Below are 25,471 nucleotides of genomic sequence, written 5' to 3'. Positions count from 1 at the left end.
GACAATATTGTAGGCATGACTGATGGTGCTTTCACAAAATACTTTTGCAATCAGATTTTTGACAAGTGATAATTAGTTATGTGGATATCATTACTTTGTGGGTAAATAATAGAACAGTCAAAAAATTAAACCCTTTAAAAATAGGGGGAAAAAACACTTTTTTGATACATCTATATTGCACAACCCTATTCCCTACCCCGCTTTTTTTATTCCTCCTTTTCTATTTCTCCGTTTAACATTTTTTTTAAAATAAAAATTATAATGTTAAAATGTATTCGAAAATGTATTCTATATCTATGGTATTATATAAAAATGGTGTGTGTCCAATTTGAAATAGTTGGTGTGCTCAGACCTTCACCAATAGATGGCTTCACATGGGGGTTGGCTCGTGCTCTTCCAACGCTACATTTTCTTCGTAGTTGTCACTGTTGCTGCGTCCAAAAGCACCTCCTGTGCTCCATTTTCAGAGCTCTCTTCTGTAAATATGTCTTGTTACGCATTCTTTACCTAAATAAAAAGATAAACATATGTTTTGAGATATCAATTTCGTCGTGTTCTTGTTTTCACAATGTTGTCGAGACACATTACACCATATATATCATAAATATTAAATAAAATTGTATTATATTATATACATTACAACGGGTTCCGTCTTTTAAGTTAAGCTCACGACATTTGTGATGGTACATGAACGCAGCACGGGTGACGTTGTGATGGGAACTCCCAGCTTCTCCAGTCACAACCCGCCTCCCCATGAAAACACCGGAGAGACCCACAGAGGGATTCGTACCACATTGCGGTGATAACCACTACAATTTGAAGAGAAGCCCTTCAACATTTCGACGGCAAGGTAATTACATTAGACACATGTTTACCGCTCTTTTTGTCGAAAAGCAGACCGAGCCCCTCTCTCTCTCCGCGGGGTGTTAATACTGTGGTTCCAAGTCGTGGTAAGGTAACTGTTAGTTAATGTGTAATGCTGCCGCACAAACTCACTTAAACACCGTGGTATTATAACATATGTTACGCCTTTTTTGTCTCCGTGTGCGCTACTTGACAAACCACTTCTTAACGCTATATTCAATACGAAACGTAACGTTAGCTAGCGTTAACTAATGCTGCTCACTGGCCTTCTGTTGAAACATTTGAACCATCTCCCGTTATCGGTAATTCCGATTCAACATCATTGGCAGATCTCTCACATCGCGCTGCCTTGATTTTTTTCTAACCACAACTATGTTAGATATCAACGAACCCCACATTTCTGTGTTGCAAATACAAATAAACATTTCCCACCTTTGTAATTCACAGTCACGAAGCTAACCCCAAATCGCGCTAGGAATTCAAGAGACTGTTTTTTAGCTAGCGAGCTAGCTGGCTAAAATACTGAAGACGCCAGCTTGCTTATCTATTTTTAGGTAGTCAGACTATAAGCTCTTAAGCCACACTATACAGTGCTTGCCGCGGCCCTAGTGTGAATGAAAGCAGTGTTAAGTGCAGTGCAGCACATAAAGCAACCTGTGTCAGCCATGATTTTTGATGTAGCACTATCTCACAGGTGTGTCTACTAACGTTACAGTTGCGGCGAAGCGCCTAATATATTCCCAGCTGCCTTCTCTATGTAAATATCAACCTGGGGTATTAACGGTAGACAAACATTTGTTTCTGCTCTGCTCCTCTTGCCTGGCTCGTGTTTGACATGTTTTGCCTCGTTTTTTCAGTAAAGAACAGGGCGGAACTGGTGACCTGATTTAGCCCTGTTTTCCCAGAAAGTCGTATAGACACATGTCGTATCTTGTCCTTTTATTTTAAATGTATTTTTTATTCACAATAACAATTTACAATATATACAGTATCTGCCAGGGGGTACAGAAAGAAAACGCACACAAAATCAGACAAATATCAATTCCAAAACAGAGATCCAAAATAAACAAACTAAAAAAACCATGATGTATGATTCATCAATCAATAGAGTATTTGTCCAAAACAAAGTCAGTTTTCAGGGCCTTCTTGCTCTTAAGTCCTTTAATAGAAGTGCAGTATTGCTCCAGTTCCTGTAGAAAGTGAACAAAACTGGGTCTCTTGTCCTATAGAGGGGAAAAGACACACAAATGATGTGTCATAGGAAAGGGACACCACTGCCCTGTTAGCAGGATATGCTGTGTATGACTGCTAGCACAGATCCACTGAGGCCACAATAAAACTTGCCTGGACAGACAAATGAGCCAACAGAGACATTGATTGAAATAAACAGAGCGATGTCTGTGTAGCGGAACTGGCGAGAAAGCAACTTTTTCACAGACATAAACAGTATGAAGCAGTCAGTGTCAAGGGGGCAAAATGTTAAAGTGAGTCAATGGGGTTTATTGTTGACAATGCATGCAGCCCAGTTGCTGAGGAAGTCTCACTGCGAAACCAAAGCGTGTCAGAATATCAACAAGTGGAAACAATGAGTTTTCTGTAGGCACAGCTCTGATTCAGCCTTGGAAAAGTGTCCAAGCTAACAACTAAAGCTGGTATTGACTAACTGTAGCTTAGATCCCCAACTTCCTCTGGAAAAGGCGCTTTATTGTTATTATTGTCTATAGAGAGTAGGTAAACTCTATTTAGACAGTAAGTGATTTTAGTCAGAAGTTTTCTATTTTAAAACTTTACTATTTTTTAACTAAAAAACGTGTTTCTCTCACTTTGGCTGTCACAAACTCTCCTGCTTCTCCACAGCTGTTGGTGACTTCCATAGGCTTCAGAATCCTTAATGACATTAGAGCAGGGTGTCATTTTTATGAATGGAAACGTTATAATTTTACTGGATATAGCTGATGAATTAGCCAGAGATCATAAAATGGGTATATTGATATAGGAATCCATGGCTAACTGGTATTAGCACCCCTCTTAGTGATGTTTGCACTAATCTGTATCCCATATTAGTGTCAGCTTGTCCTAATGAGAGAAAGAAACAGAGAGAACTAGAAAAATATGAAAAACACAATAAGACAGAATGAGGGACACAGGTGGCATTTGTACAGCAGATGATAGAAGATGGACATGTTTACATTTAGATGAAAAGATTAGCTCAACATGTATTATAACTCACCAACAACTTATTGAAATTCTTGAATCAGTAAAAGGGGGCAAGTAGAAAATACATCACAATTAGATTCTCAATTCCAAACCTTACAATAGAATGGAGAGGATCATCACCATTATAATGGTCACTTTATTAGATACACTTGTACTATCTAATTATATCCAACAGCAGTACCATTGGATATACCATTTTTAGTTTATACTGTTCGGTTTCAGGTGACATTGTCAGAAAATTTTACCTTTTTTATGTGTTAGTATAGATAATTTATTCTGACCTGGCGAATGTATAGGTTTGACCTTGATAACATGGTTCCAACTCCCGTGCAGACTCTTGCTCAAAGTGTACAAAATGGCAGCACCTGTTTCTGGGGCTTCACTTTTGTACAGTGGGAGGAAGTGGAGATGCATTGTCCAAATTACAGTCTATGGCTATGACCGTTTCAGTCAATTTAACAAAGATTAATATCTTGGTTGGTAATGAAAAAGTGCTCCCTGGTAAAATTACCCCAGTATTTACTTTACTTTGTTTGTTTTTGAATAGGTCACGAAACAGCTCCAGAAACCACAAGGGAAAGCCCATTGATGTTGTAAAATGACACACAAATTCATACTGGTCTTAAAACAATAAGGCAATAAGACTGCACGTTTGCAAATATGTGTATCTGCTCCTGTCCAGCAAACTCACTTATACTCTAGGGTATAATGCAATTACCTGATGGCATTGGCCTGTTTGTTATTCTATTTTACAATACTACAATGTTGGTGCCAGCCAATAGCCATTGATCATTTGATTTCCATCATAGGTTTGGTTCCAGAGAAACTATATGCAATGGCTTTAATCTTGTTTCTCCCATAATTAGAAACACATGAAGTTTTACCACCACTCACATGATGTCCCAGTTTCCTGTGGCCTACAACTGCTTTCTGGAAATCTAGGCTAGTAGCGCTTTGATGAAGCCTATATTGTGTATTGCAGAAAATAAATTATGTCAAATTATGAGATTAAATTTTAATAATCCTTGTGGGACAGAAGGGCAGTGTTTAAGTAGTCTAATGTCATCTTAGTTGGCTTGGCTTTGTTTGACTAAATAAAGGAGCCAAAAAGACTTTAAATGCATTTGGCACAGTCTGACAATAAGGTAGATGATACATGTAGATGATGACAAATGTAGGGACAAATGTGTGTGGGTGGGTATTGGGAGTATTTAGTGAGGAATGTTATTTAGTGCAAGCTGCCCCTGTGAATGCCAGACTTTTTTCAGTTTTGTGCTTTTGTCTCAGGTGCTCACACCTGAGCCGGGAATCCCCCTGTCCTGACTTGTTTCTTAGGTCCCCCTGCATTCCACCTTTGTTAATCAAGTTTCTCAGGGTGTTTGGTGTAAATAACGGTACACCAATGTGACTAATCTTTCATCAGCACCCATGTAGCCCAATTACCATAGACCCAAACCTACCCTAATTTGTGCATATTTTAAAGGTAAAATGCAAAATGGTGCTATATTGAGGGTAGCTGCGGTGACTTTGGTCTGTTGTAGGCCGTGTGTCATTTCATGGTCACAACCGTAAAGCCACAGTGATAGGAAAAACCCCCCACATAATTTGGTTTGTACATGTATGTAAAAAGCATGTCAAAGTGACTGAAATTAATAAAATGGGTCTATAAAACAGTCCCTTGTGATTAGAGCTGCTGAAATGATCACCAACTATTTTGATAATTGGTTTGAGTAATTAAAAAAAAAAAAAAAGTTAGATGTCAGCTTCTTATGTAAACATTTTCTGGTTTCTTTACTCCTCTGTGACAGTAAACTTCTTTTTCAAGTCTTTTTGTCATTGACAAAATAAGACAGATACTGATCAACATTTTTCACAATTTTATAGGCCAAATCACAGATTTTTTAAATCAAGAAATAACTGACAGTTACTGACAATAAAAATAATTTTAATTGCAGCCCTACAAGAATAAATGGTTTGTTTACCATCCTTTACTTGCTGTCTCAACAACTTAAAACTCCACCTACCTCCAATGTATATAAAGATCTAATATACATTTTGTGTGGAAGCACTTATCTAAGGATCTTGTTTCTTCTTTTTCCTCTTGTAATGATTGTAAAACTGTTGTGAATATGAGGTAATTTACAGTCCTCTTAATTGGAAATGTAATAGTTTAAGTCGGCATAGAAATATGTTTTATGACTATCGATGACTGTACAAGTTGATGCATCATAACAACTCTCTTTGTGGTTTTGGGTGTCATCCCGGCTTCACTTTCCCAACCCCCTTTAAGCCTGGTTAACACTTCATGGTTAAAGAATGCAACAGTAAATAACATGATCCAAAGAAAAACGGATTAACCACTGGCTCATGGTGAAATTTTGTTTTCCTTTCCTTGTTAGAACATGTGGATGTTCTTACAGTGCTGTAAAGTTTTCGTCAAACATGGGTATTAAAGGAGTACGATCAATGGCAACCTAATGGAAGATTGTACAGGTTAAAGAAACACCGTAATCACGGGTCAGAACTGTGTGTGCTGTGCAAGTTATTACTCTTAAAATGCAACATGTCTCTCAAAAATACCAACACAGAGGCCAGTATAGGTTCTGTTTGGGTGTTTTTAAATAGTGATCACACACTTTGAGTTCAAATCCAAGAAAGATCTTCATTTCCTGAATTGTGTTATGTGAAAGTAAACCACAACATTTACTTATGTGCAATCTCAAGTCCTTTTAACTTAGCCCTTGTTACTGGGCTTCAAGGACCCTTCAACCATGCAATGAAAACACGGCCCAAAAACACAGTGAGGAAATTGCATCTTTCTGCCCAAACAGGAAAAGTCATTACACGTCTGTTAAGCTGTCAGTGTTGTTGACAAAGACCTTTGCAGTTTGGAAAGTTGATATAAAAGATGGGCTAAATGCTGGGCTGCTCACTAATTACTCCCCGTTGACAGCAACTCCCCTGTGTGCAATCATAGATATAATTTCTGATGTGTCTGCACCGCATGCATTTGAACACGTTGTGTGTCGGTCCTCTGGGGCTGTGAAGGCCTGACATTCTAATCAGTGACTCATAAAGCCACAGGTGGTTTTCTCATTATCAGATATCACCTACCAGTACAGCGGTTGTTGTGCCGTTCAGCTTAGCTCCCCCGAGACTTCTACTAGAGCCATCTATGCTTTATAGTCTCATCTTTACCCATGGCTGAACAGCTTACCCTGTTAATTAACAGACAGATAGGACATAATATTGCTCTTTGATAACATGGTTGCTAAAGTCTCTATGATGAAGCACATTTCAAACTAGGTTTTATTTACATTGTAGACTCTGTCATATCTCTGTTTTCCTTTTTATAGTAATATGTAATCAGATGTGCTTTTATAACCGGTAACTGAGGCAAAAGCCGCAATTTTACTTCTTTTTAACTTGCCGCCATATTTAATGAAAATACAAGGGCGAGACAGACATGCAATTTTTAATACCGATACCAAAATCAAGAGTGGTAAAATTACAGATATGGCATCCGATGTAATGAATTATTGAGGAGGAATAAAAATAAACCTTTTCTATGTAGATTGTGCATTCATGAGTATGAAAAGGTACCAAGAAGCCTACTTTCTTAAACAAATAACTTTCTTGACATTATAATATATTGTCCATAATGCATCACATTGTCAGCCTCATCACCATTTTTGGAGACGTAGTCCCACAACTTACTGTCCGGTCGCAGTTGCTTATCAGCCATCTGTAGGTGACCAAACGTGATGATGTTTTTAAATTACCTCTACCATTGCTTTTTACATTATATACTACTTAAAAAATGATTATGATAGGTGCATATCGGTCAACATATGCACTGATAGCGATAAAACGTAGAAAAAAAAAATCTTTCCTGACCCTCTTAATTTAGTAAGGTTGTGTACTTGCAATGCAAATATAACATGAACAGTCAATCATGAAGTTATGACCACAGTTCAGTGGCACTTTCAAGTACCCACACTGGAAACATTTAAATGGTAATAATTATCTTTACCTCCTATTTAGATTTCATCCTCCCACTACAACTGCAGTCTAGTTATCTGACAAAATTAGAAGTGCAATATTCTGAGGGAGCAGTGGGAGGATGTTATGTAATGCATATTTTGGAGCTTCTGTTGTCAGCTGTTATGGCTAGCAGATTGATTATTCCCTGACAGAAATAAGTATCAGACCTCATTGCCTGTGGTCTTACTTCAAAGTAACTGTACTCAGTCAAGGCTGTCATCAGACCTCAGTGTTAAATTTCTTACTTTCGTACATTTTTATTGCTCTGAATAGCTTGCGTGATAGTGTTGAGACCTCTTTAAAACCATATCCATTGTGAGACTTTTTAATATGACAAGACTGCTTTGACATTTAATATAAATGGAATAGGCGTAGTTTTAACATGTAAAATTGATGTCCATGCTGCTAATTGTAATTTAATTTGAAAGGCCATCTTGCACTGCAAGACCCATCTGCATTGGTTCTAGTATTGATTTTGGTCTTGTTGAAGCCTCCAAGTTGATTTCAACAACCTACAGTTGCATCAGCCTTGTTTGTTTGCTTGTATACACAACAACAGCATAATCACACTGTCGATACAATCATGTCATGTGATGGTTTTTGGTTATATTTATTGCTTAAACATTTGTATGAGTTAGAAGCTAGCTTAGCAGAGGTTTTGTTTTATTAGGAAGTAAGTTACCAACTCCATGAGTGCTGTAACCATTGATTATTATTTTATTATCAAATAATTTGGCCATTATGTTCTCAATTAATCATTTGGTCTATAAAAGGTCAGAAATAGTGAAAAGATTTGTCAAAGTTAATGACAGAACAGAGAAAAGGAGGAAATCATTCACTTTTACAGGAAAAGTTACTGCCATTTAATAGTTGCCAGTTATTTTTCTGTAAGACGACTGATGCAGCTCTAGTGTCAAGTCAATTTATTTATAGCTCTTGTAGGGGGTGAGGTATGTTTATGATTCCCCACCCCATTGCAGTCAACTTGATTGGTGGCAAAAATCTCATCAGCATAGTTGGCAAGTGGTAAAATGTTTTTTGTGATTTTAGGTTACTTGACCCTTTAATCTCTAAAATGCTGCACATTCCAGGCATGTTACTCATCTACTCTGTGCTCACTGAAACCAAGCACTGTCTCATTTGGTCTGCCCTTCCCAAACAAAGATGGGCTATGTACTGCTGGTCGCTGATCGTAGAAGTTTACAGTGCATTACTAAAGTTGCCTCAGGTGTGAGAGTGGTTTTCACCATTTTTTTTTCTGATTATGAACTTAGAAATAAGAGGAAACACAGTCACATACAGTCTAAATCTTGGTCTATGTAATGTATATTAACTTATTCTAATAAAGGGATCGCCTGTGTAAGCTGGAACATACACAGTTAATTTTTAACCATAATCACTTTAACCAGGCACTCCCAGTTGTGTAAATATTGACCTTGCATTGTCTATCCGTGGGGCGTTTGTATTCTAGGTGTAAAGGGATACAGGTGAGAGCGTGTTGTCCAACCATTGTCAGTTTGCCTCACAAGATAAAAAATCCCTGATCAAGTGATAGCCCTCTTTCAGAAACCATGTATGAAAGCAAAAGGACAACACCCTTAGGATACAAGGCAAGGAGGGGCAAAACAAAGCAAACTGCTTTTTGAGGAGGGATATCATCTTCATTTGGCCTTTTAGTGACTGACATTGTTTAGTGGTTGTGCAATGTCATGTCTGCCCAAATGGACCATTTTGTGTAGCAAATACACATCCAGGTCAAATGCAACATGAGCTGGCATCAGTTAAGCCATAACTACTCTGATGGCCCTCATGATTTAAAAAAAAATTAATCTGCAGATTATTTTCTTGATTAATGGTTTACGTAATGAAATAATATTAAAAATCATCTTCAAGACCGCAGTGTCTTGAAATTACTTTTTTTGTTTGACCAAAAGTCAAGAACCCATAGAGGGTAAATTTTCTGTTATTTACTTTAAACAAAAGCAGAACATTTTCTCATTTGAGAAGCTGGAAGTCAAATGATGGAAATTACTGAATTAACAAAATAATATTATTTCTGTGTTGATTGACTATTACTTGTAAATAAGGATCTGAATGTGGTGGTTAACTCAGCTATCAAACATGGTTGCTAAACACAAATACTGAGTGAACAGGTCAGTGTTTTTGTTTGTTTGAATTGATCAACACAAAATAGATACCATTCTTATCTTTAAGTGCTCAGCTGAATCGCTTGAGGTTTTAACCTTTGGATCAGGAGTGCATAAGTTTTCTTAAAGCAGTAGTTCCCAAAGTGTGTGAGAGGCATTGTAGATGTGGCGCACATAACCAATGTTTCGACATTAATCTTTTTTTATGGTGGAACAGTAAACAAATTACTAACTAACTGATCGGGGCAGTGGGAGACCTGCACCTCCCATGTTCTGCCAGGAAAAATTACTGTTTTTGTCAGTTGAGTCTGGTTGCTTTTAAGATCTCATAGATTAATATAACGGCTCAGTTCCCCATCGTTTAGAGGCTGTCTGATGGCAAGGCAAAAGGGTGAAAATATTGTAAATACAGCATACACTTCAACTGATAGTGTTTTTTTATGTTGGCCATTTGAAGGTGGCTCAAATACATTTTACTCCTGCTTGCTTCTTCAAACTGGCAGTGATAACATGCTCAGCTGACACAGTCAACAAGAAAATATTTGACAAAAGCCTGTCCTGCTCTTGGGTTAACAGTGAACGTGGTGGTAGTTGATTAGTGACCAGTGAGTATTTTATGTCACTGGAAGCTGACAATGAGACCCAACAATTTACGAAGACACTTAGAATCATTACATTGTCATCATTTTGTCAGGACAGCATGAAAATTGTTCTTTTTCCAAGGGTTGAGGAATAACAGAAACAGTTTAAGAACAACTGGTTTAAAGATAACTACATTTTTTATTTAGTTGTACTGTTGAGCACTGGTTACTGGTTGCTGCTCTTTGCTTGAATGAGCTCAGTGTTGTACAAGTTTGACGTTCCACTGTGCTTAATGATGGACTCCTTGGTGGAAACACTGAAAAGGTTTGAGATTTGGTTCAGCAAGTAGCAGCTCAAGCACAGACACACTCTTGTTGTGAAAAGCCCTTATTATGATTGCAACCGTTAACAGTTTGTTACTGTTACGTTGGAGACAGACTATTTGTCAGAAATTAGCTACATATTTCAGGTGATGTTGTAATGCCAACTGTAAGATTTCTCAGGTTGACGTTTGTGTGTGTGTGTGTGTGTGTAAACCTTGTGTGTACTGTATATCTGTCCTCACATCTCATTCACAGTCACATATCTGTACTTCTGCCAACCATTCTTTTCACTGGGAGATTTCATTGTCACAACTTGTATGTTTTGTAAGTGCCAAGAAAACAAAACAAAGAATGAAATAAACAGCAGGAAACAAATGTGCAGCAATAGAGATAGAGTAGGAGAAAGTACAATCAATAGGAGCTGGCTACTGATCGCGCAGGCAGTGAGGAGAACGAAGGAAGAGGTCGAAACTAAAAGACAGAAGGTGGCGAAAGGTCGGAGTAACAGTTTTCCTCCCCTCTGAGGCCTGTGCTGTTGAGCCGATGAAAGGAGAAGAGGGTATTTTGGAACACATTACAGTAAGTCGTATAGCACAGGTGCCCAATTTTATGTAGCTGATTTCTGATAAGCCATTTTAAAAGGCTTCAGAGTGGTTGCCCAACAGGTTTCTGTAATAGAGCGCATACATCTGGGCTGCTATTGACACAAGTGAAGTTAGTTTAGTTACAGCATGTCTATCAGACACTTGTAGCAGAAGCAGTTAGGTTTTTAGGTTGGTCTACTCTGTGTAGTCATTGCTAGTTGTTACGCCCAGTCTGACTTGACTGTTCTCCTCTTTGAAAGGCCCTTCAAAGCCTCTGTGAATGACTCATTTTCATACCACTCTTGACTGCCCAAAGATGGGCTACAGGATGCCGTGTTTATGTTGGTTTCGCCTTGACATATTGTCGCTCCTGGGTGGGATCTTTTTCTGTTGATGTCACATGTACTGGCTTGTGTGAACTCCCCCCAACCCCCCTCTTCCTCTCTGCTTGGCCACACCAAACTTTCTGAGGGGAAAAACTTACGACATCAGGGGGACAGTGCAGTTGTGGTAATATTTTTGAATGATACAGTTGTACTTAAATTCATCACTTTTTTTAAGTGATCACAGCTCATTTTTCTGTTTTTAAGTTTGTGTTAAACAGTTTTTGAATCTGTGGTAGCATTTCCGCTTGCTTAAGGTGTGTATGGCAGAGAAGTGAGGAAGTGGTGGTGTGAACCATACTAAAGGTCTTATCTGTGCCTGTGATGTTTTCATGTTTACAGTATCTTAGATGCTGCTTCTGAAGCTCAGTCTCTCTTTATTTTTGATGTTTCTTTTATGATTGGTGTCTGTGTCCTTTAGGCCATGTGTTGCATTTATAGCTATTTTATAATAATATTATTATTAATTCAAGTTAAGAAGAAGCAAGCAATCAATCCATAATTGGCTTCAACTAGTTTGCAGGGTACCTACCATATAATAGAGAAATATTGTTTGATATAATATTTGTCTTGTTACTAATGCGCTGGTGATTCTTCAATTCTGGCTTTGAGTTGTAAGGTGGTTTAATGTTGGAATGAAGTGCTTGAAACTGCTTTAAATTTAGGTGATAAAAAAGTTTTTTTGTTTTTTTTAATTAAACCTTGTGCACAGCGGTGACAGGCCAAAATATGCTACAATGAGCCTTGAAAGTCACGGAAGAGGAACACTGCAAGCATGTAAACATTTATGGAAACAGTGTTGGATTTAAATGCTTAAAAATAATCTGCTTTGCAAATGTGTTATGAGGAAGGAAATGCACTTGAGTCATTTGTTAGACCTCAAGGGTACGCTCAATGCAATGTTTTGGTGAGTAACTCTGAAGGTAAAGATAACTTTTGTTTATTTACAAGAAAACTCTGCAGGGCCTCTTTAAGTAGTGGTTGCCCCACCAGTATTTCCACCACTGAGGTGCCCTTGAGCAAGCCCTTTAGTGATACCCAAAACCCTGATGCTCCACTTCCTCTAAACAAAACAGAGAATTGTGTTTCCCCATTATTATTTCATATTTTCCACAGTGCCTTGAGTCTGTACTTCAAACTAATATAGTCTACAAATCCATGAATACAGATAACCAAAGCCTGTTTTCTGTGACTGAGCCAACTACAAACTTTTTACTGCCTTTTTTTGAAGCCTTAAGGAGGGAAGCATTGTATACCCGAAAGATTGTAGTGTAACTTTTTTAGTATCCCTGCCTCCAGACCAGACTGACTGTTTGAATGTGGAGCAGGAAGTTGCCAAAATAAATGTAAGCTCAGCAAACCTATGCTGTGTAAACAGTGATTTTACATACGTTTTACAAAGTTAGCCACAAGGTTTACAATTATCATTCAAACATTACCTAAGTTTCTTTGGTAGGATTATACAATCTGTGGCCCCTAATGTTAAAAGGGCAATTGGTATTAATGCTGATTTTAGATATTTGCCTAAATTATTCATGTTCATATTCATGTTATTTGATGGCCAGGTGATACCAACACATGGTAGGCCATGATACCACAATGCAACATTGTTTAGGATAGTCCACAACTGAATTGAACATTTCTACTATGACAATGAATGCACAGAGAGCGTGGGGAGGAGGAGAAGTGACACCAAAATAGTTGCTGGTAGGCTTTGAGTTTAGCTGAAACGCGTACAGAGGTGGGACTTTTTCTCAGCCTCTGCACAGATCTGGACCATACTGAAAATCTTGCTAGCGGTAAAATTTGCATGACTAAATCAATATTAAATTAGCTTTATTTTGACAGCAGTTAGAAAAAAAGTTTATTAATCAATGGGGATACCCGATTGTCTGATTTATCACTTGAAGTGTGAACTCTGTACTGGTTTATGAGCAGTTTTAAGATTCAAAGTTGACTTAAAAGCCTATTTTGCTGTGAAGACCTCAGCACCATTATCTTCTGTGTGTGCGTGCAATGCAGAGTGTGTGCAGTTTTTTGGCAGTCTGATAAAACAAAGGCTACTTCCCTTAATACGAAAAATATTCTCAAATAATGTAAGTCCTGTAAGTAGGCGTAGTAAAAGGAGCACAATGGTACTCTCCGTGCTCAGTATGCATGCACCTCAACACTGAAAGTATGTGTTGTCTTTCTCTGGTGTTGTCATATTTGCTGAAGTTCTAAAGGGGAAAAAATGCTTTCAAGGTCAAATGTTTAGGGAGTAGCTTCAATGATTTCTTTTATCTCATATCAAAATGCGAACATCATAAGGCTGAAGCACTTCCAGACTTTCCTTTTGTTTTTGTAGTTTTCTGCCCTCAAACAATATCCTCCCGAAGATTTCCATCTGTTTTGCTTCTGGCAGAAACATTTATATCAAAGCCTGCTACGGGATCATCAGGTGTTGGTTAACCTTAACACACAGAGATTAATTTGGGAGTATGTATTTTCCATAGCCTTGTGTTGTTACGGGACCTAAATGTTCCTGCAGGATCAAGTTACAGCCAGTGTGAAGTAGCTCTGTGAACACATTAGGGCTGAGTGATAAATCAACTTTTATTTCAAATACGATTTTGTCCTTGAATGACTATGAAAACAAGATAATCAAGATAGAAAGGTTAATTGTGCTATATTCCTTTTTTAAATGATGCTCCTGTTTTGTCTTCTGTTATAAATCCTTTACAGGAGTGCACTTTTTTCATTTTACTGACTGGAATATGTTGAATATAGTTTACCAAAAATATTTAATACATGTTTCAAAGTTTTCAGAAGGTTGTGGCAGAACATATTTAATAAAAAAAAAAATTGGGGTCTAATTTTTTATTTATGAATTTAATACATTTAATGTTTTTAAAAAAAATCTAATTTATTTAAATAAATATATGTTTATTTTATATATTCATTTCTTTATTGAATTGTTTTTTTTCCCCAGATACTTGAAATTTGTCCACGCCGTCTTTGCTTGAATAAGAAAAAAAAAAAAATCATTACTCCACTACCAAAATGGGTATGCATATTCTAATGCAGTTTCAGCATAGAAATAACAAAACATATCTTGTTTTAACCCTCGTATCCAGATTTGTTGCAGGCCACTGTATTCAGAGTTCATTACTTTCAGGATTAGTTTGTTTTTCCTTTTTACCATAGTAAGATTATTTCTTCACCGACCACGTTGTAAGCTGATTCATAGACCAAAGGTCCTCAGTACAAAGCTGACTCAGTAACAGCTAATCTCTGATCTGTCTCAATCGTAAACTGATGCGAGCGCTCTTTGTGTCCGTGTTTCTCTTTTTATTTCCTCTAAAAGCGGCTCTCCTTTGCCCTCCTCACACTATGTTAAGGTACACAGCTGGGTTGTAACGTAGATAAGCTGCTTCAATGAGGACTCTCCTGCTGTGTTTGCATGCGATCCATATGTTTATTTTTACACTTGCTCTTTAGAGTGTGTATGTTTCCTTTAGAATTGTGGGGTTATTAGGTTAAATTGTTCTCCAGAACTCAGCAGGAATAAATCTGACGCCAGGTGTTGTCAGAGTTGTAGACGACCCAGCTTATAGCCTATTTATTTTGCCCTGTTTTGCTGGCCTAAATGAACAGGCCTTGGAGGTGAGCTGAAGTACTGATGTGCAGTTTGTTGTCCTGCCAACCAGCCGGCCTGCCAGTGTATTTAGCTGCCATTGGCCTTAGCTGAGCTGGCTCTGCCGGGGCCTGACTGCTGGCTGACTGCCCTCTTTACAGGGGTGGGGCTGTCTCTCTGCTCGGTGCTGACCTTCACTCTGATTTATGAGTTCCTTTTTGCAGTCTGTTTCCCCTCCCATCCCGCCTCTTCGCTCGTACCCATGCAGTAGATCAGCACTTGTCTCCAGCTGTGCCTCACACTCCCACGAACACAAGCAGGGCCACCCTGTGTCCACCACCGACATCGCGTTCTATAAACAAACGCATGATATGCAGCAGATGTGAGTTCATCTCACTCTGGCTGTTGCCTGAAGCTCGGATGAGAAACACACTCTATGGAAAACAAAGTTCTGAAAACAAAGCTTTTCCATAGAGAGAGATCTATGAAAGATCTGGTACGATTGTGTCTTTAATCTGTTGTACTTACAGTTTAGGTATTTTGAGTTATCAACTCTTTTCTTGTATGATCTCTGGACAATATCAGGAGAATCAGGTCTAGACGGTTGCCCTTTCACACGTAGATTGTATGTGTCAGACGTGCTCTCACATACTGGAAATGCTGTTATCGACAGAAGTTACATCTCATCATCTCTCTAGTTAGATAGAACCCTCATCGCCCTCAGATATTTGTTTTCTTATGGTTTTGCGCAGGTCACAGGATAAAATGTCATCAATGAGCCCACTTGCTCACTGTAAATTATTTGGACAATCACCTGCTCTATTTATATATGGGCTCAGTTGGACATTACACAAACTTTGGACTAGGGTTGTGTGACGTGTGTTTTCACACACAGCTCCTCCAAGTAATGTCCAGATAAACAAAGTTGAGTAACTGAATTACATGATCAGTTGGCTTCTCTGTCATGCTATAGAATTTAAGTTGCAAGTTTGTTTGGCCCTGTCTGTTCTGCATATCACTGCCTGGTTTCTTTAATCTTCCCATCCACCACTATCTCTTGCGTTTAGTTCACACATCCTTATCTAACAGTAGTGGTTTTTAACCAGAAACCCCTTTCACGTGGGTAGTTCCATAGTACCCACACATACAGTTCATGTGTATGTTGACAATTTTTCAGTGGAGAAATGGATCATGCATTTAATTAAAAAAAAAGAAAGTTAATACACTCAGGATGTAGCCACTGATGTATGACAAGATTTCCTTGTGAGGATCAAAGAGGGGACCCCTGCTGATCTGCTGAGTCCTCATACTGTAGCTGTTATTGTTGTACAGGCTTTGGAATGTTGTGAATTATTCATTTAATGTTTCATGTCTGTGAAATGGAGCTTAAGTGGTTTCATCTGTGATTATCAGAAGTTCAGAGTTAGCCAGACAACCTGTGCTTGCATGCTGCTCTATTATTTATGTCTACAGTACACACACTCCTGGCTTCCAGGTTTGACCAGGCATCCGGTCCATGACTACACCCAGTAGAGCTGTATGAGTGGAAATGGTGGTAGTGGGGGTGGGTGATATGGAGTATGAAGCATGTTACCCGTGTCACTTTATAATTAAGAAATCTCACTAAATTGTGAGGAAAATTACTTTATTCTTTTATTTTTGGGTTGCCCTCATCCTCACCACCCCTCTAAGACAGTTTTTCTCAGGGAAACACTGACACACAGTGTATTTGTATTCACAGCATTTTCCTTTTCCTTTAACAGGGGTGCCGTGTTTTAGTGAAGAGCTAATGAGGTGAACAAAGCCAAAGGAGGCCACTGTGGTTGACCTGCTGTCTATTGGCCTGCACTCTAAGTGACGCTGCTGCTGCCATCCTTCAACCATCATCACTCCAAGAGGAGGCTGGGCTCCCTCTGGGTGCAAGACACACCATGTGCCAAAACTGGAGAGGACTTACTACTGCCCCATAGACCACCTAACCCTTTGTGAACCTTCCCCTCTAGCCTGAGGCCCCAACTAATCCTCCACATTGCCCACTGGCCAAGATGAAGAAGGTGGCAGCATGGTCAGCGGAGGACGTTGCTGACTGGCTGAGCAAAGAGGGAATGCCGGAGTACATAGATGCCCTCCGTCAGATGGACGGTCCTACTCTGCTCAGGCTCAACAAGGCAGATTTCCAGATGCCTCCCCTCTCGCTGGTGTCGTCTGATGGCGGGCAGCAGCTTTTGGAGCGACTTGAGACGCTGCGGATAGAAACTCATATCGAGGCTCACAAAAACGGCCATGCAAACGGGCACGCCGGTGGATTACCTAACGGAACTACCAAGCCTCAGAGGAATGGCACATTGGGGATGAAGGACTTCCGGATGGAGATGGTCCACATCCCCATCCCTACAACAGAAACTATGCGGCCCTCGTTCCCTGCCGAGTGGGGGAAGACGGGCATAGCGTTCGTCTACGCGGTGGTGTGCTTTGTTACCACCACTGTCGTCATTTCAGTGGTTCACGAGAGAGTACCGCCAAAGGAGCACACCCCACCTCTGCCTGATAAGTTCTTCGACCTGTTTGACAGGGTGGAGTGGGCCTTCTCCATCTGTGAGATTAACGGCATGCTGCTGGTGGGACTCTGGCTCATACAGTGGATTCTACTCAAGCACAGGTACAGTCTAGTTTGCTCTGCCAAAATATATTTCCTGAGTTAGAATCTGATATGCAACCAAATGAAAAAATCATATGATTTATTGTCTTTGTCCGTTTTTCCAGGTCAATTATAGGCAGGCGGTTCTTTTTCATTGTGGGCACACTCTATATGTACCGGTGTATTACAATGTACATCACCACTCTGCCTGTTCCCGGGATGCACTTCAAATGCTCTCCAAAGGTATTATATACACATACTTTTAGTTCTCTTGCCATTGTTGGTTTGTTGTGCATGAAAGGCTTCTTTCTTGTTTAACTGCTTTCAGCACAAACGTGCTGAATGGACCAATTCAGCAAAAAATTAGATCTCGTTTGTAAGCTGAAAGCCTCTGAGTGCTCTCCACTGACCACTGATTGAAAGATATGTGCATGTCCATTTTTTGCAAGAAAGATGAACATCGAGTGGTTGCTTCACTTTTTTGTAGTTCCTGTTATTGTAATATTGCAAATGCTCTACCACGAAAGCAGTTTCATATCCCTATATAAAACAGTTCTAGACTGTGAGAAACGATGGTGAAATAAATGCACTCTGTGTGTTCTCTCTGGTGAAACTTTGGTATGTCATGCATATGCTGCTAGAAAACAAAGTACCTGCAATATGGATGCACACTTCAAAACCAAAAGTGATAAAACCTAACCATCTATGATTAGAGGAAACTGTGGAAAAACACCGGAAATGCTATTATTTGATTAATCTGTAACAGCAATTTTAGTTAATAGTTAAACTGTTAAGATTGTTGGATGGGGAAATGTGAGGTTGAAGTTCATCGTCATGGTTAAAAACTGAGTGTAGGAGACATTTAATGATCTGTGGCTAAAGTCAACCGTGTTCTACACCATTCTCATCCTCAAGCTCTGTATTTACTGTAAACACAAGTTTGATATGTTTGTACTTTTACAAGAGTATTTTGCAGTTTCTGCTACACTTTATTTTAGAAATGAGTAATATTTTTGAGAGGAAATCTCAATAATCTTCATAATCTTCTTTTTACTCCACTAAATGTGTCTGATGATGATTATGTTGTTAGTTGTTGTTGTTCATTAATTAATGCTGACCCCTACTTTCTTACGTACTTGTGTACATAATAGTCTTGTTTATTATCTTAACCTTTATTTGTTCAGCTTTGTTGATCTTGTTCTTAGTTGTGTCTTATTTCTCTATAAGTTTATTGAGAGAAATGAAAAGAAAAAACACAGATTCCTTGTATGTGTACATAGGCCTGGGCCGATAATCAATTAATCAATTAATCGCAAGATAAATTAAATCAACTCAATAATTTTGCCGGCCTCGATGTATCGCCATGCGCATGCGTGTTTGTTTTCCTCGTCTGTTGCCTCCAAGCAGGCTGGATGACAGGAGGGTTCACTCTGTGCTCGATCTCAGCACCTGGGCGCTTTTGTTCCATAGCAGAATGAGCGGAGTGAACCCTCCTGTCAGTCATCCAGTCTCTTTGTCTCTGTGGGGAAGGCTGGGCCGCTAGCATTGGCTACACACAGAGTGCAGCAGGTGAGCCTCGTGCGGAGCAACGCGAGGAAAAAAGATGATTGCAAAGCCAAATGCCACAGCCCCGGTGTGGGAATATGTCGGTTTCAAACCGAATGAAAAAGGTGAGCCCATCAACAGACGGACGAGCCTGTATGCCGAATTTGTTCAAAAGTGGTGGCAACAAAAAAAGCCACCACAACAAACTTGCATGCCCATCTAAAGCAGAACCACCCGACCCAGTTTTCCCAGCTGGGGAAAAAAACTGCACCTGGAGATGCAGAGCCTTCCTCCCGACAGTCAACACTGGTCGACAAAGTAAATATAAACGGTGTGCGCTCACAGAAAGTGGAGTTTGCTACATCGCAAAATAAATGCTGCCCTTTAAAAAAAAAAAAAAAAAAAAAAGTTTTATTTATTTAGGATATTTAAACGTTCTTAAAATTACAATTACAATGGTAAAAAACACTGAGAAATAAAAATGTATTGTATTTGAAAGGGTGTGCATTATTATGATATATTATCATGTTGACAATAATATTGTTTATCGGCAGTAATTTGTGGGACAATATATCGTCCAGCAAAATTTGTTATCGTCCCAGGCCTATGTGTACATATATTTGGTAAATAATGCTGATTCTGATTTTTATGCAGGAGTTTGCTGTCAAGTATTTTTTACACTTAACACTATTTTCATAAAGTAAAGCATCAGGATAACTCTTTGAGTTCATCCGTGCAATGTTTGTTGCAAAATTTTGAAGAAAAACAGTGCAGAAAATTTAGCAAACGCAGAGTAAAAATGACCTCATGAACACATCATGGATTTCTTTAGCAGCTACCAGTAACACTGTTGGTTATTATACTTTTATCTAAATCTAATGATGATTGCTGGCTGTGTTTCTTCCAGCTTCTCGGGAACTGGGAGGCACAGATGAGGAGAGTAATGAAGATGATTGCTGGTGGAGGTCTATCCATCACAGGTTCACACACCATGTGTGGAGATTATCTGTACAGTGGCCATACTGTCATGCTAACGCTAACGTACCTCTTCATCAAGGAGTGTAAGTCCCACTGTGTCTGGACTATAAATTAAGTAGGAATGTGCGGAAATATTTTTACTTTATAGCCACATATCAAGCTCATTTTACTCTCTGAAAGTATATCTATATATTTACTAATGACCATTCAGAAATGGTGGCTTGGCTGTGAGACCATGTAGGCCTAAAGTATGCAGGTTGGTACTCACTGCCATGAATTAGTAAAATAGCATTAAGGCATATATTTATTACAAAATATGCTCAATTTCAAAAGAGAGGTTTTTACTTTTTAATCCCATCTGTATGTCCCTGATAAAGCCGCACACCTCTCGGCTTTTGCAACACTTCTCCAAATTGTATCAGGAAATGTTGACGTAAAGGAAATGTAGATTGCGCTATCCACTCACACGTCTGTTAACATATCAGTCTCAGCATGTTAGGACGTTGCTCGGTTACATAACCACAATTTTCTCTTCCTCAGCAGGCATTTCCGTTATCTAACGTATTTGCTTTGCACCCCCACTTGGCTCACTACTAAGCATGAGGGTCAAGATACTTCTACTGCTGGGTCAATTTGTAGACATTATTACATTTCTCATGCTTCTGATTGAACAGTTCTTCCTTGCTATATCATGTGCTACTACAATGTTTTCCCATCACAGCAGTGACATCTAGTGGTGAAAAGGAGAACAATTTGATTAATGTATCTGAAGAAAATACAAACAGTATTTTTGAAGCAGTTCACCAAACAGCTGACACTTACCTGCTCCAATGGCCTATTTATTTGTCAAAGACACTCAAGCTTCTTCTCTAGAGTTGATATTATGGATTTGATTTGTCTCTGGTGTGTTAACCCTGCTCATGTCTTCTTTTTTATCATGTTTGATGGCAGATTCCCCGAAGAGATTCTGGTGGTACCAGTGGTTTTGCTTGACCTTGAGCGCTGTAGGGATTTTCTGCATCCTTCTTGCCCATGACCACTACACGGTGGATGTGGTGGTTGCATATTTTATCACAACACGCCTGTTTTGGTGGTACCACACTATGGCCAACCAGCAGGTGAGTGCAACCTGCGGCACAAGTTTTGTTACTCTGCTGGATCTTGAATTAAAGTAAACGTGAAGAGAGTAAAGCAAACAGGCTTAAGGGTTTATTCGCTGAGACCTGTATTTTAGCACCCAGGTTACAGAGAATATGTACACAGGGGGCGGGTCTAGGAGTGAAAACATGTGAATTCCTGTGTTCTCAGGTGCTTGCAGAGGCCTCACAATGTATAGGCATATGGATTGTTAATCATCTACTCATTTATTGTGAGCTAAATCACAAGCTGCAAAGCTACAACTCATTCCTTAGTCCCTGAATAATTTGAAGTAAATTGCTCAAAACAAGAACTGGTAAGAAAATTAGCGTTTACACTAACTGAATTTTTATGTTTTTGTTTCAGTCGCTGAAGGAGACGTCGCAGAGTAACCCGTTCTCGCGGGTGTGGTGGTACAGACTGTTCCAATACTTTGAAGAGAACGTCAACGGGACGGTCCCTCGTAACTATCAGCTGCCGCTTTCATTGCGATCGTTGCAATGGAACCGTGGTGTGAAGTACAGCAAACTGGACATCCAGTGACCCTTATCATTTCAAAGCAGGCGAGGACTATGACTTCCATAAGTGCTGTTTTTACCCATTGAAGATGGCACTGTTTAATGTAGCGCTGTCCTTTCACCTCTAGTAACAGACACATCCCTGTCCAAATGGGTAGCACTGTGACCCACCTAGTATTTTCTTTTCTTTGTGTATATACGTCTATATATTATTTTTGTTTTCCCTTCTCCTCTTTCTCTTCTTGTAGTATTTGCCAACACACAGCACTAATTTATATGTTTTTTTCCTCTTCGTGGGCCACACAACAGTTTATGAAGCATTTCGACAAACTTCTGAAACTCAAAGATTTTTGGCCTCAAGGACTCAAATACTTTTTTTCCCCTCTCTGCACAAAATCATAATTAATGTCTTCATTTTTTTAGTGCAAATGGTGTCAATCAAATGCACATTTGATAACCAAAATGCCATAAGCATGTTTTCTTTTCTTTTTTTATAGCAAATTACTTTTTGTAAAATGTCCTTGCTAAAATGAGTCAAAGGTGCAAAAAATAATTTTTTTAAGTATGTCAAACTTTATTTTTCAAAAACAAATGATGTCCAACAAAATATTTTTTAGATTTTTACCTTTTTCAAGATGGATAACTGAGAGCATAAGAATCTAATGTGGTATAACATTATTCCAGTGCCTTTCTTAGCTTGATTGTAAAACAGTTCAAGTATCTATGTGTCTTGTGTCTCTCTGCCGCGAGTGTGTCCACGCCGCGGTACGAGGTGGTACTTAGTCAGTCTCGTTCCCATGAATGTAAAAACAACTACGCCAGCCTTACCAGAAAATTGGTTTTCCCAAAATTAAGTGCAGTGAGTGAAATGTCCCATTTATTTATTGATGCTTTACGATGTCAGTTTGTGCTTAGTTGGTTAATCCTGTTCTAACAGAAAACAATGACTGTTAATTGTATTTTTTTATATATATATATCTATATATCCATAACATTTCATTTTTACCAACCAGTCTTTAACCAACACCAGCCATGTTCAAAGCCCAATCATTGATGCTCTGTTTTCTGCTAGTTTTACCCAGGGGAAAAAAATCACTTCAGTAAACTTGGTAAACTTTCATGTCCACTTGATAAATGTGCTAAAGTTTGCTATTTTGATGTATTTACTAAACGTGTAAAGTAAAATTAGCTACAAAAACAATACTAAAATGCAATTAAGTATATTTGACTTAACTAAGATGCGCTCAAATATACTTAAGCACTTTTGTTCTGCTCATCATGAGGAAAACTAGCTGCTTTGTTTTTCTCAACCTTGCGTTTACAGTTGCAGTTTAGAAGTGATGATAAAGGGCTTCGAAATTCCGGGCACATTTAGTTTCAGTACCTTGAAAGAGCTTGAAAAGTGCTGGAATTTTTTTTATCTTAAACAGCTGTAAGAACCCTGGATAAATCAGTATACTAAGTACATTGTGAGTACATCAAAAAAGGCACAGTTTTAGTACATTAATAAAGTGTGCTTGGAAGCATACTAAGTTAAATTAAACTAAGTGTACTGCAGTGTACCTTTTTTCACCTGTGTACTTTCCATCACTGCATTATCTGCTAAACATCACTGCCTGATTGGAAAATGGAGAAGACATGTCTCTAAAGTGCAGAGTGAAGTTATTCTGGACGTGAACATGTCCCGTGCATCATTGCAGCATCTCTTGCTCAGGAGATGACAAACTTCTTGTTCCCCACAACGAGCCCCATTTTGAAATCAGAATCATGACTGTCTGGTCTTGTAACCTTTCTGCTGGTGATGAGATCTAGAGGAAAAATGTTCAACGTGAGCATGTGTGTTGAGTTTTGAGAATGTCAAAGCTATAAAAACAGAAGCTTCATGTAAAGTTTCTGTGCATGTCTGTTATGAATCTGTACTTTGTGCGGTTTGTCTCGTACTAAATCAAGCTGCTACCTTCCAGTTTGAAGACGGTGTATCTTCTACATTTCCTCCTTTTAAAGTGCGACGCTGAAACTAGAAGCAGCAAACACTCTACGTGGAACTTGTGTGTGGGGAAGAAGCTGAAGCATGATGCACAGAGCTGGTGAATTATTTGACCATGTGTGTGCAGGATTAACTTTGATTTCCATGAATGTGAAAACGCGTCCTTATTGATAATCCTAATCATGTTTATTATTATTATTATTATTATTATTTGCTTGTCTTTGTATAATTATGACTGAACTGTAAAGAATAAATATTGCACAAGTTCATCGATAGGGAAAGATTTAAGTCATTTTGTGAAACTTTAATTTCAAATCCAACTAACTAGCTTTGAAGAGAAGCTGCACTAAACTTTAGATTATAAAAATCGCAAATAAATAATATGATTAATTTCTTTGTCAAAAAAGGGAGTGAGAAAATACCCTTTAATGCCTCGGGTTACCTCCTTCCTGTCCAGTCATTTCACTTTAACAGAAAACGGTTTCTCAGTTTTTAAGAGCACAGCAGGTTCCTGACATTCGGCTGTATTTGACTTTATATTTGATGATCCAAACACTGCTCTCTAATAATGTTGGAGGGCTTTGATAAGGATGACCGTGGGAGTTATTGTTTGTCTTCTAGTTTGCCAATCATTGGATCATTTTTTTTTTTGTTCTCTTGTATGTTCCTCTGTAAACTTCTCACCCATGTTGTCCCTTTTTTGTGCGTATACCAGATGTTTGTAAGATATGATAAAGGATTGTATTTGGGACGCTTTTGAATAAAACCTTTTACTAAAATGTATGTGATTTACTGTCGGCTTCTTACTTTCTAAGTTTATCACGAGCTGTTTCAGCAGATTCTCGTTGTGTCGACTCATTGTTCCAAAAGATGACGTCATGGCAGACCTGCTAACAGCCAGCAGATGGACACATTGAGTTGCATAAATGCACTAATACAGTGAGGGTGGCCTCTCCTACCTAAATGTTTTTGCTCCCAGTTTGTATTTGTGCACTCCACCTACTGCAAGTATGTCTGACATAATTACTGCTGGGCCTCTTGTTGTCTCGCTTATGTTTCAAACATTAGTCTTCTTGTAACTTCTCCTCTCATCTAGCCAGATGTTTTGTAGTCTGCTAAGCATGAGGTTGTTGAATAAACACACACCTCGTACACACTTATGCTTTCTAGTCCCATGTCGCCACTCTCAAAGTCCTTATAATATTGTCTTAAAGTGCATGAAAATGTGGTGTAAAACCATCAGTTTTTATCCTTAACAATGGATATTCTTACTAAATGAGTAACAGTTAAAGACTGGGAAACAGCCGCTGCTTGGTTTTATTTTACACTTCACTTCATTAAGACTGTGTGGGTGTATTTTGACAAGATTTTGTAAGCAAATAATCCCACATTATTTTAAAAATAAATATATAATCATTATAACTAACTGCCTTAGAAGAAATAGAACTATTACAGAGGAACTTGTAATTTTAATCAATAAAACGGTCTGTTTCATTTGGTCGGCTGTCAATAGCATATCATCTTTGCTGATGTGTCAGCGTCATGCTTCTGTCAAAAGCTGTCATAAATTGACTTTTTATACATTTGTCAAAATGTGAAACTGCTTTTATATGTAATCAGCTGTTTTATTTATTGTTTCCATCTTTATTCTTTGCTGTTTCTTGATTATGGTCTTAATTTTAAGTTTAATGTTTTGTTCTATTACTCCAGTAATGTTATATACTTTCTAAAAAACAAAACAGAAAAAAGCACTGCTTTAGTCAGTTTTTTTTCCAGTTTTAATCACCTTTATCTGCTTGTTTAAGAGGAGAGGAAAGTAGTGGCAGAAAATGATATATTGTGTGTTTTAAAGTAGCAAAATCCTGATCAGTGCACAGAAATGTGTGGCATCCAAGTGACTCCCAGAAA

General features: G+C 38.6%; 1 protein-coding gene across 1 annotated transcript; it reads left to right on the top strand.

Annotated features, from left to right (window-relative positions):
- The first annotated feature begins 771 nt into the window (after positions 1–771).
- Positions 772–24,346, top strand: sgms1a (sphingomyelin synthase 1a). Its single transcript, XM_059358811.1, has 6 exons — positions 772–850; positions 16,524–17,419; positions 17,524–17,641; positions 19,851–20,004; positions 20,873–21,039; positions 21,425–24,346. The coding sequence occupies exons 2-6, from the start codon at positions 16,806–16,808 to the stop codon at positions 21,599–21,601; spliced, it is 1,230 nt and encodes a 409-aa protein (XP_059214794.1). The 5' UTR covers positions 772–850; positions 16,524–16,805; the 3' UTR covers positions 21,602–24,346.
- Positions 24,347–25,471: the final 1,125 nt, after the last annotated feature.

This window comes from Centropristis striata, chromosome 20 (genome assembly GCF_030273125.1).
Source record: "Centropristis striata isolate RG_2023a ecotype Rhode Island chromosome 20, C.striata_1.0, whole genome shotgun sequence".
Classification (NCBI taxonomy): domain Eukaryota; kingdom Metazoa; phylum Chordata; class Actinopteri; order Perciformes; family Serranidae; genus Centropristis; species Centropristis striata.
Note: the sequence above shows the minus strand (reverse complement) of the source record. Positions and strands in the feature narration are given on the sequence as shown.